The sequence below is a fragment of the Rhinolophus hipposideros genome (genome assembly GCF_964194185.1).
Source record: "Rhinolophus hipposideros genome assembly, chromosome: 5".
NCBI lineage: Eukaryota > Metazoa > Chordata > Mammalia > Chiroptera > Rhinolophidae > Rhinolophus > Rhinolophus hipposideros.
Window position 1 is genome coordinate 38,135,626 of NC_138051.1, and position 11,270 is coordinate 38,146,895.

General features: G+C 57.2%; 1 protein-coding gene across 2 annotated transcripts; it reads left to right on the forward strand.

Moving 5' to 3' along the window:
• Nucleotides 1-717: 717 nt before the first annotated feature.
• Nucleotides 718-10,766, forward strand: DLL4 (delta like canonical Notch ligand 4). 2 transcript variants are annotated; one of them, XM_081048904.1, is made up of 12 exons: nucleotides 806-1,211; nucleotides 1,319-1,588; nucleotides 2,105-2,162; nucleotides 2,971-3,237; nucleotides 3,705-3,765; nucleotides 3,846-3,976; nucleotides 5,465-5,634; nucleotides 5,815-6,034; nucleotides 7,097-7,284; nucleotides 7,582-7,799; nucleotides 8,280-8,388; nucleotides 8,936-10,766. In XM_081048904.1, the coding sequence occupies exons 1-12, from the start codon at nucleotides 1,146-1,148 to the stop codon at nucleotides 8,939-8,941; spliced, it is 1,764 nt and encodes a 587-aa protein (XP_080905030.1). In that variant the 5' UTR covers nucleotides 806-1,145; the 3' UTR covers nucleotides 8,942-10,766. The 2 variants fall into 2 exon arrangements, with proteins under 2 accessions (XP_080905029.1, XP_080905030.1); XM_081048903.1 differs by having other exon boundaries at nucleotides 718-1,211; nucleotides 7,097-7,799.
• The last annotated feature ends 504 nt before the right edge of the window (nucleotides 10,767-11,270 follow it).

Sequence of the window (11,270 nt, forward strand, 5' to 3'; positions counted from 1 at the left end):
TCCCTCCTCTCCTGCCTCGGGGACCACGCCCTCTTTCCCCATCTCCGCGACCACGCGTCTTGGGGCTGGCACGCGCGGAGCTCCGGCGGGGTGCAGAAGGGAGCAGGCACGCTCTGGACACGCCCCCTGCGACGGGGGAGGGAGACGCCCACCAGGTGGAGGGAGGGAGCCCCTCAGTCTTAGACGCGTGGCCCCTCTTCTTGCCCCCGGTGGCTACAGAGAGATTAATGCGTCCGCTGGCTTCCCTGCGGTGCCGGAGACGCGTGGTGGGTGGGCGTTCACAGGTGGAGGACCGACCAGGCTAGGGCTCGCGAAGCTCTGTGAAGAAGATCCGAGTCCTTTGGCGCTGGTTTCGCTTTCCGGACATAAGTTCTTTTTACCTGCTCGAGGGCTGCAGGTAACCAGCGCTGGCTGCGGACGCACCGCCCACGGGGACTCCCCAGTGTCTCCACCCCCACGACCATCCCGGAACCACTCGTTCACCTCCCGCCCCATCCCCCCTGCCCCTCCCCTCCTATTCTCCTGCTGCCCTGGTCTCCGCGCGAAACCCCACGATTGCGGAGAACTGGTCATTCGGCACGCGCAGAGCTGCGGGACCCAGGGGCTGAAAGCAGCACTGAGGGGCGGGGACCGGTGCCTGACTGGTTGGCGGGGAGGGGGGGTGGCGGGGGCGGAGGCCCCCTCCCGGCGACGCTGGGGCTGTAGCAGCTAGAGGCCGGGAGGGGAGGGGAGAGTGACCATGAGTCTGAGTGACAGGCAGCGAGGACAGGAGCCAATATATATAAGGAAGGCTCCCGAGCGCGCAGGTTTCAGTAGCGGCGCTGAGCGCAGGCTGGGAACACGAGGCCAAGAGCCGCAGCTCCAGCCGCCTCCAGTGCACTGTCCCCAGGCACTAGCCGGCTTGCAGTCCCAGGAGTAGCCCGAGGACACGTCCTAAGCGCGGCCGCCGCCCAGCCGCCCTCACCTGGATTACCTACCACGGCAATTTGAGTGGAGCTAGCGAGGAGGCGAGGCGGGAGGAAAGCCACGAGCGGCGCCTGGCTTTTCAGAGACTCCTCCGGCGGGTGGACGGACACACGGCGAAGCGGCGTCCCGAACTGAGCCAGCTTCAGGGCGGGCGGGTGGAGAGAGCGACGCTCCAGGGAATGGCAGCCGCGTCCCGTAGCGCCTCTGTTTGGGCGCTACTGTTGCTGGTGGCACTTTGGCAGCAGGTAATGTCCCGCGCCCCCTCCGCCCCTCCCGCCGCTCTCAGGGCCTGAACCCCGCGTCCGCCGAGCTGACGGCTCCCCTCCCTCCTTCCCTCGTCCCTGTGCAATAGCGCGCGGCGGGCTCCGGAGTCTTCCAGCTGCATCTGCAGGAGTTTGCCAACGAGCGCGGCGTGCTGGCCAGCGGGCGGCCGTGCGAGGCCGGCTGCCGGACCTTCTTCCGCGTCTGCCTTAAGCACTTCCAGGCGGTCGTCTCACCCGGGCCCTGCACCTTCGGCAGCGTCTCCACACCTGTGTTGGGCACCAACTCCTTCGCGGTCGGGGACGACAGTAGCGGCGGGGGACGCAACCCTCTCCAGTTGCCTTTCAATTTCACCTGGCCGGTGAGCACAGCCTGGGCGCACTGGGAGGTCACGAAAGCCGAGAGAAGGCGGCTCCCTGGGACCAACGCCTTCTCCCCAGACTTTGCTCCAAAACAAAACAGCAAAACAAAACAAAACAAAAAAGGATCTCTTCCGATCCTTTCTTTCCGACTCTCTCATGAGAGGGACCTCATCCTCGGAAAGGCTCTCACCAGTCTCCCTCTTCCCAGTTCTACGCCCTTTCTTCTCCCAGCTCTTGGGATACTGTTTTCATCACCTACCACCCCGGCGTGTCCCCCACCTCCGAATGGCTCTCGCGTACATTCCCCCATCCCTCAGCCCTCCTCCTACCCGGGGTTCTCCTCTTGCCTTCCCTGCTCGCGCGCGATGCTGCACGCAGACTCGTTGTGTTGACCCGGGCGCAGTAACTGTATCCTGCAATTAGATTAATTAAACAGGCTGCCGCAAGGCACCCCCACTTCCCCCCGCTCATCTCTCTCTCTCTGTCTTCCCCCGCCCCCTCCTTTCGCTTCCCAGGGTACCTTCTCACTCATCATCGAAGCTTGGCACGCGCCGGGAGACGACCTGCGGCCAGGTGAGTAGCTCTCTCCGCCGCCACAGGGGGGCGACACGGCTCAGCGCCGAAAGAGTTAACCCGTAATAAATAATAGGCGGGGGAAGCGCGGAGTGGGGGGTGGGGTGCAGGACGCGTAGTTGGGCCCGGAGCTGCGCCCCGCGCTGGACGCTCGGATTCCGCCCGCTGCCTGGACTCTGAGCACAATTGCGTTTCCTGCGGGTTATTTTTGGCGTGGGAACGCGGGGAGCACGGCGGTGAGAAAAGGCCGAAGCTGCCAGCGCCGCTGACGGGCCCCTTCCTGTATTTTACACCTTTCGCGAATTCCGCTCCTTTGGAAAGGGAATAATGGCTTTGGGATGTTGTTCTGACACAGAGGAAAAGGATATTTCAGCAGCACAACAATTCTCACTTTGAAAAGGAAAAAGAAAAGCATTACCCATCTCTGAGGGCAGAACCCCTGAATGGGCACCAGAGGACCCCTTGCTCCTGGGGTCTTCCCCAGCATAGAGCGCTGTTCTTTTTTTCATTTTTTTAATTCTGTGTTTTTGGTGGGTTTTTTTTCCATTTTGACCTCTTTTCCTCTTTCCCCTGCCTATCTGCCTCCAGAACTCTGGGATATCTTAACATCCTTCTATTGTCCCCCTTTTGAATGGTATCAGGCCACTTGCAGATGTACACACACAGGGTAGCTAAGCAATGGGACCCTTGGGTTCCTCTGGCCTGTGCTTGCTGGCAGGGGGTCACTGAACAACTGGTTTGATCCATCAGTTGTTGGCACCCTCCGGGATTGGCTGCCTTTCCTTGACCTGGCCCTCTGCCCCTTCAGAGGCCATGCCACCGAACGCACTCATCAGCAAGATCACCATCCAGGGCTCCCTAGCTGTGGGCCAGAACTGGTTACTGGATGAGCAGACCGGCCCTCTCCCAACAAGACTGCGCTATTCTTACCGGGTCATCTGCAGTGACAACTACTATGGGGACAGCTGCTCACGCCTGTGCAAGAAGCGCAATGACCACTTTGGCCACTACGTGTGCCAGCCAGATGGCAGCCTGTCCTGCCTGCCCGGCTGGATTGGGGAGTACTGCGAACAGCGTAAGCAGCCAAGCTCCCTCCTTCCACCTGCCCTGGGGTTGGTGGGGGTGATGGTGGTGGGCCCTGAGCAAAAGCAAAAAAAAAAAAAAAAAACAGTGGCAAAGGTGGCATCTTCTCCCCACAGCCTGCTTCCCTCACAGCGCATGTCTGGGCTCCCACTGGCGGGGCCTTAGTTACAGCCAGAGCTGCTTAAGACAGTTTGGGCTCGGACCTGTCTCCTTGATGCTCCACCCCATCGTGCCAAAGCCCACAAGGACCCTGTTATTGCATTCCATTTAGCCTGGATTCTCCTTCCTTGTGCTCCTGTCTTCCTTTAAGACACCCATGGCTCCTCTGGGAGGCCAGGAGTGGGAAGTGAACCCAGGAGCGGGGGGAGGGGCACCCCACCCCCAGGGCCAGGAGAGGACAAATAGGGCTTCAGAGTTGTTGGTTTCCCAGCCTCACTCAGCCCTGTTTTCTTTCCTCAGCTGTTTGTCTTTCTGGTTGTCATGAACAGAATGGCTACTGCAGCAAGCCAGCAGAGTGCATGTAAGTAAGGGACCGGAAGTGGTAGGGGCTCATCCCCTAGCCAGGCCCTCAGCTCACCCTTAGCCTCTCTTGTTCCACAGCTGCCGTCCAGGCTGGCAGGGCCGCCTGTGCAATGAATGCATCCCCCACAATGGCTGTCGCCATGGCACCTGCAGCACCCCCTGGCAATGTACCTGTGATGAGGGCTGGGGAGGCCTATTCTGTGACCAAGGTGAGTCAGGGCAAAGAGAGGATACAAAGGGGATGGGAGAGATGAGCGAGGAGTGGGAGCCAGAGTTATCACCTGTCCCCTTCTTACTTGGTGACCACTGAGCAGGCTTTCCCATTATCCTTCAAGGAGCTTGGGACTTTTGAGGGTCTTTACAACTGGCCTAGAATAAGACGGTGGGTCCTTCTTCCTCAGGTGCTGGGGAGGCAGGGTGGCTGCAGAAGCCAGGAGGGTGACAAGTTGGTGGCCTGGAGATTGCACTCATATTATAAATTCCAGCAAGGCCAAAGAGAGAGGGATGCCGAGCTCAGTTCCTCTTTCGACCTCAGTTACCTATTAACCCCCTAAGTGTTTGCTTACCTGCCAGGGCTGTTTGAGCAGCTCTCCCCTAAACAGCTGTCTGGTGGGGTGTGCCCACCAGCTGCCTAGAGGCTGTGTGAACTAGGCCTCTGGGTGGAGTGGCATCTAACTGACTTCTCCGTGTGGGCAGAAACAGCCTCCCTGTTCATTCCTAGTTGCACTTGCCAGGCAGCTGCCCGAGTCCACGCTGTGTCTTCTTGGTGTTTGATGAGGCTGGTCACTCTTCTGGCTCTACCGGGGTCTGCCAGCCCTAACTGTGGGGGAGGGAGCTTTTATCTCCTTCATTCTGGGAGCCAGCTGCAGCATGTGCCTCCCATTTTCAGGGTCAAATGGAGTGGCTGCTGCCATGGAAACACCAGCACAAGCCTGGATAGGGTGGGCAGGGGGCTTGCCAGGATAGAAAGAACTTGCCTAGGCTCTGACTCTCTGGCAACAAGGGGCTTAGAATTCAGCCCCTGTATTCTTTGTGCTTGTGCGTTGCTTTCTCCCCTCCCCCCACACACACCTGGTCCCTGCCCATTCTCTTTCCTCTGCCCACATTTGCTCCCAGGTGACACAGTCATATACTCACGATATGCAAACACAGCCCTCACAGTCCCTATATTTGCTCTGTCTGGTTTTCCCTCCTTGTCCTTCCCAAATAAGGAAACAAATATTTATACTTCGGAATGCCCTCATAACGAATTCCCCTTTTCAAAATACCTGGTCACTACCTATAGTGGCTCTCACCTCCCCTCTACCATTTCTCCCTGTTAAAGTGTTATCCCTCCTTCCAGGGTTATTCAGCTACCCCTCACGAAGCCTTTTCTGACTTCCTTCTCAACATGTAGCCTTGCCATCCACTCCTCTTCCTCACCTTCATTCTACCCTGCCTGCCAGTGTTTGTGAGCTTACCGGGCAGGCAGTTAGTTGTTCATCTGTATTTTTCAACTTTGATTTGTTGCACGGGTCAGATGTGATTCAAGGTGCTTCATATACATGGTTTCCCTGGGGGAGGCGGAAGGGTATTTGGGCCTGGAGGACGGTGTTGAGGCCTCTGGGCCAAACACGGGCAGTGAACTTGTATTACAAGGAGTCTGAAGACGGGGACAATTCTCGCTCTGCTCAGCTGGTTGGTTCCTGTCTTTGCAGACCTCAACTATTGCACCCACCACTCCCCATGCAAGAATGGGGCAACGTGCTCCAACAGTGGGCAGCGGAGCTACACGTGCACGTGTCGCCCAGGCTACACAGGTGTGGACTGTGAGCTGAAGCTCAGCGAGTGTGACAGCAACCCCTGTCGCAATGGAGGCAGCTGCAAGGTGAGGTCCAGACCAGCAAAGGAAGGCAGAGGTCTGGCTGGTGGTACCTTAGTGTCCTCACCCCAGGTGGCCCATGGATATGTAGCCGTGGGCAAGCATTGTGGGTGGGTGGGGCCTAACCACCAGCCACGCAATCCTGCCACCCACGGTCTGACTTTGGCCCCTTTCTGGTCTCTCCAGGACAAAGAAGATGGCTACCACTGCCTGTGTCCCCCAGGCTACTATGGCATACACTGCGAACATAGCACCTTGAGCTGTGCCGACTCCCCTTGCTTCAATGGGGGATCCTGCCATGAGCGCAACCAGGGGGCCAGCTATGCTTGCGAATGCCCCCCCAACTTCACTGGCTCTAACTGCGAGAAGAAAGTGGACAGGTGTACCAGTAACCCATGTGCCAATGGTGCGTCTTATTGCCTTGCTAACCTGGTATAACAGCCCTGGGGACAAGAGAGCCTTCTGGTGAGGGAGGTCAGGAGAGGAGACAGGCCTTGCCTGTAACTCTGGGCAGGACACGATGGGTCCCCATCTATTCTGGATGGTGAAGAGCTTGCTTGATTAGCTGCGTGGCTCTGAAAGAGGAGCAGGTTAGCAGTGGGTGTCCCCTGTATGCCTCCCATTCCTATTCCCATGTCAGAGCTCTGAGCCGCTGTGGTGGCCTCTGACCTTCCCCAGGACGTCCTGGGCTAGAGAGAGGGACATTGGAGGCCTTGTGTCTCTCCTTGAGGGAGGCTGGTGCGGTCAGAGCTCTGCTCCTGAAGGCCTCGCGTTGCCCCACGAGTTGCCTAGTATAGTGTTGCCTAGTATGGCACAGGCAGCTAGAATGTTCAGCATCCTTTGGGATGCAAAGCATGCTGGTTGTCTTCGTCTCCTTGGCCTCCTGGTGACCCACCTTGAGGCAGGCGAACAGCACCTTGCAAGAAAGGAGCCTCAGGAGTTGGAGAGGGGTTGGAAGGGCTGAGAAGGAGTCTGCTCTCTGGCTAATCACTTAGTTAACTCCCTTGGAACCAGTTTCTTCATCACTGAATGGGAAATATACCTGTCCTCTGTGTTGCACGTGGTTTCAAAGATTAAATTAACCCTCAGAAATCTCCTATGGAGGGGATAGCATTGTACTCCAATTTAACAAATGAGGCTTAGAAACAAGGTAAAGCAACAGGTGTCAGATCCCCAGCTAGAGACAGCTGAGATTCAAACCCAAGCATATCTGTCTGAGTCTACTGTAAAGCTCTGTGCGATGCTAGTAATTTTTATACACGAGCCCACAGAGGCGTAGCGACCAGGGTCACCTCAACGCCAGGTCTGCTGACTCTTCGTGCAGTGCGCTTTGTAGTGGGACCTGTAAATGCTGGCTGCGTTCATGGAGGCGTAAGGACCTGAGCTTCTTCCTGGGATGGAGCACTCACCCTCTGCACCAGAGGAGTTCCCAGGCCGTTGCTGACTTGTGCCCTGTGTGTACCCACAGGGGGCCAGTGCCTGAATCGAGGTCCAAACCGCATATGCCGCTGCCGTCCTGGATTCACAGGCACCCACTGTGAACTCCACATCAGCGACTGTGCCCGCAACCCTTGCGCCCATGGCGGCACCTGCCATGACCTGGAGAATGGGCTAGTGTGCACCTGCCCTGCTGGCTTCTCTGGCCATCGTTGTGAGGTGCGGACGCCCAGTGACGCCTGTGCCTCGGGACCCTGCTTCAATGGGGCCACCTGCTACACTGGCCTCTCCCCGGAAAATTACATCTGCAACTGCCCCTATGGCTTTGTGGGCAGCCGCTGCAAATTCCCTGCGAGCATGCCACCCAGCTTCCCCTGGGTGGCTGTCTCCCTGGGTGTGGGGCTGGTGGTGGTATTGGTGCTGCTGGGCATGGTGGCAGTGGCTGTGCGGCAGCTGCGGCTTCGGCGGCCGGACGACGGCAGCAGGGAGGCCATGAACAACTTGTCGGACTTCCAGAAGGACAACCTCATCCCCGCTGCCCAGCTCAAGAACACAAACCAGAAGAAGGAGCTAGAAGTGGATTGTGGCCTGGACAAGTCCAACTGTGGCAAACAGCAGAACCACACATTGGACTATAATCTGGCCCCAGGGCCCCTGGGGCGGGGGGCCCTGCTGGGGAAGTATTCCCACAGCGACAAGACCTTAGGGGAGAAGGCGCCACTGCGGTTACACAGGTGAGCAGCACCTGGAGACCCAGGGCCTGGTCACAGACCCGGGTGCTACTGCCGGGGCTGCCCAGGGGCAGGTGGGAGGCTGGCACCGGGACCTTGACTGCTTTAAAGCAAACGAGGTTTTGCTACTGATCTTCCAATAGGATTTCTGCCAGGGTTTTTTTTTTTTTTTTTGTCCCTCATTCATTCATTCACAAATGTCAAGTGTCCACACTGTGTCATTCCACGGCATGGCTTGCCTCTAATGTTAATGCTAGATTTGCCAGGCCTGAGACCCTCTGGGAAGGGTGGGGTCCTATGGCTCTCTTAGGGACCTATTCCTAACTGCCCCCCAGACTAGCACTGGGCATCCCCAGTCCCTGCGTCTCCCCCAGAGCCACTTGTGCCAGTGCCCTTTGGCTCTCCAGGGTCCGGTTAGTGCTCCCACCCTCCCCCAGCCCTCTCCCCATCCCTCCCTCAGCGACCTGTCTTGTGTTCCCTCAGTGAAAAGCCAGAGTGTCGGATATCAGCGATATGCTCCCCCAGGGACTCTGTGTACCAGTCTGTGTGTTTGATATCAGAGGAGAGAAACGAATGTATCATTGCCACAGAGGTGAGTGCTGGGCTCACCTGCCCTTCCAGGATGCCCCTCCTACCTTTTGGGAATGGGAAAGTGGCCTGGTTACTCTTGGCCCCAGGGGCCACTCTGAGGTGGGTCAGGACCCTTCCTTGGCAGGCCAAGTTCATTGGCTCTCGGGTCCCTGCTGGCCTTGTTGCCACAGAGGGTGTGAAACAGGAGCTGTGCTGGTGAGCCGGGCCTGGTCTCTTCCTGCTGTGTTAGTGCCGGGCTGGGCGGCCGTGGCACCTGGCCAGCTCCCAGGCACTGCTTCCCAGCTGCTGGTGGGTGACCGTGGTCACCTTGTGCCCCTCCTGCCCCTTCTCCCTGGCTTTGTCCCCTGGCCCACCTTATGAGCACAGACTCCCAGGCATGTGTGTGTGTGGGCTGACGACCGGGGAGGGCTGATGACCGGGGAGGGCTGCCCTACTTTCCCTTCATCCCACCTGCCCCATTATGTTCTCCCAGGAAGGCCCAGGGCAGCCTGGAGGGAGGGCTTGTACCCCAAGGTAACGCACTCACCTACTCTCCACATGCTCCCCAGGTATAAGGCAGGAGCTCCCAGGACATCCCAGCTTTGCCCAGCAGCTAGACCTTCCTTCTGCATTGTTTACATTGCATCCTGGATGGGACATTTTTAATATGCAACGTGCTGCTCTCAGGAGGAAGAGGGAACGGCATGAACTGGACAGACTGTGAACTTGCCAAGAGATGCAGTGCCTTCCACACTTTCGGGTGTCTGTCTGGCATCAGATTGGCCGCCACACCAGCCAGGGAAACAGAGGAGAGGAGAGGGGCCACTTGGACCTGCCTTGCCAGCGGTGGACTTCAGAAGGTTCCTTTGGGGCTCTGGCCTATTTTCCAGAGGAAGTGGCCTTGGCCCTATGGGGCCTGGAGCTGCTGTGGTCTCCACTGGCATCTGTGTTTCCAAAAGTGCCTTTGGCCCAGGCTCCACGGTGACAGCTGGGTCCAAATCAGAGAGGAGAGACGAGGCCAGTAAGGGCAGGGCTATCTGTGGGTGAGGAAACCACTGGGTGCGGCTCTTGGCAGGAGTTGCCCTGCAGGTGAGGTAAGCGCCCAAAGCAGGAGGAGCACTTTCTGCCCCATGCCTCCAACTACTGCATGTGGGTCTTGCTCATGACACAACCCAGCCTCTCCTCGCCCAGGCCCTCTGGGCAAGGATGTTGGTAAGCCTTACCTGGCTTCCATAGCCTGCAGCCTTGGGTATCTCTGGGCTCCTGTGAGCAGACAGGTGGAGGGCCAGCCAGGGGTGCCAGACCTAAGTGGGGAGCTCAGGGCAGTGATGTTGGAAATTCCAGTGAGAGAGAAATGGGGTGTTGCCATCACCTAGACCCATTCCTATGGCCCTGAGCCTGGGCTCTGCCCATGCCCACTACTGCCCCCAGCTGATCTTCAGAAATCAATAATATGAGTTTTTATTTTGTTTGTTTTTTGTAGTTTATTTTGGAGTCTAGTATTTCGATAATTTAAGAATCTGAAGCACTGACCTTTCTACATTTTATAACATTATTTTGTATATAATGTGTATTTATAATATGGAACAGATGTGTACAGGAATTTATTACTTCTTGGGTTCTGTCTTTGTGATGGCCGAGTAGGAATCCTCTCCCTGTCCTCTCTGACGCCCCTTCTCATATTGATGCCAGCTGTTCCACAAGGACCCCTGGGACCTGTGCATGCACTTGGGCTTGGCCTGTGTGCTCCAGGCTCTTGTCCACTTCCAGTCCTTGGGGAACCTGGCCTTGCCCATCTAGTCCTCAGCCTCGGTGAGCCTTCCCTGCCTGATAGTTGGAGGCTGGCTGTGGCTCCCCATTCCCCTTCTGCTCTCACCATTCCTTGGGAGATATGCCCCCTGGCCTGAATTTATCCCCCTTTTCTCTCCTCAAGTCTGAAAAAGCTTGTGGGCTCCTGAGTCAACCTGGGGGATACAGAAATTTGGGAGATGGGGACAATCATGCCTGTTTTCCTCTTTTCAAAAGATTCTCTTGTTGGAGAATGGCGTCTCTGAACCATGATGATACCTGGGTCCTTCCTCCTGCCAATTTTAGATGGGCTGATACCCTACTCTCTTTTCAGCCCCAGTAGGGCACTAGTCTTCAGAATGGGGGATTTGCCTTGGGTTTGTTCTCCTTGCAGCTGGGTACCTGGTCTGCCCAGGCCTGCCCGAGTTTATTGAAGACGGCAGGGAGGGGAGGAGGGGGCAATGGCCTTCCTTGTGTCCAGGTTTCTCTGGCCGAGGCACTAATGAAGGAGTTTCCACTATCAGCTTCATGCCTTGCTTCCTCTAAGGCGAAAGATGGTCCTAAGATGCCACAGTCCTCTCTCTACAGCCACAGACATAACCCATGGAGAGCAAATGAGGAAAAGAAAAAAAACAAAAAAAGAGCCATTGACAAAAAGCTGAGCGGAAGCTCCCAGCTCTCTGCCTGTCCACAGTAAGGCAAAATAGACTCACCAGATGCTCCCAGTGGAGTCCAAGGATATGCAGTACTACTTGCCACCTTTTTCCTCTTTCTCCCTGACACACAGCTTGCCCGCCTGGGTGCTTATCGCAGAGACATGGAAGCCAGAGACCTAGGCTCATCACACTCCCTGCACACACAGGCTCCACGTCTTGCTCATAGCTCCCTGTTCCCCTTGCTGCACACACAGGGTATCAAACAGGAAAGCATTCAGGGAACTGTTCCCACAGCCTGAGCCGGCAGCAGGGGGAAGAACAACACGACCTCACTCTTCCTGCCCAAAATGAAACAGGAAAGCAGCTCCCGGGCTCTGGGGGGGGGGGGTGTGTGGGGGAAACTGGGTTGGGACACGAAGGCGAGATGACGAGGCTCCCATGTGGGGGACAGGTAGGACGC

Bases quoted from the DNA above. Each gene is read 5' to 3' on its own strand.
- DLL4 (XM_081048903.1), top strand. From the start codon at position 1,146: ATGGCAGCCGCGTCCCGTAGCGCCTCTGTTTGGGCGCTACTGTTGCTG. The intron at 2,163-2,970 runs GTGAGTAGCTCT...CTGCCCCTTCAG, and splicing joins GGGAGACGACCTGCGGCCAG to AGGCCATGCCACCGAACGCA. The intron at 3,977-5,464 runs GTGAGTCAGGGC...CTGTCTTTGCAG, and splicing joins AGGCCTATTCTGTGACCAAG to ACCTCAACTATTGCACCCAC.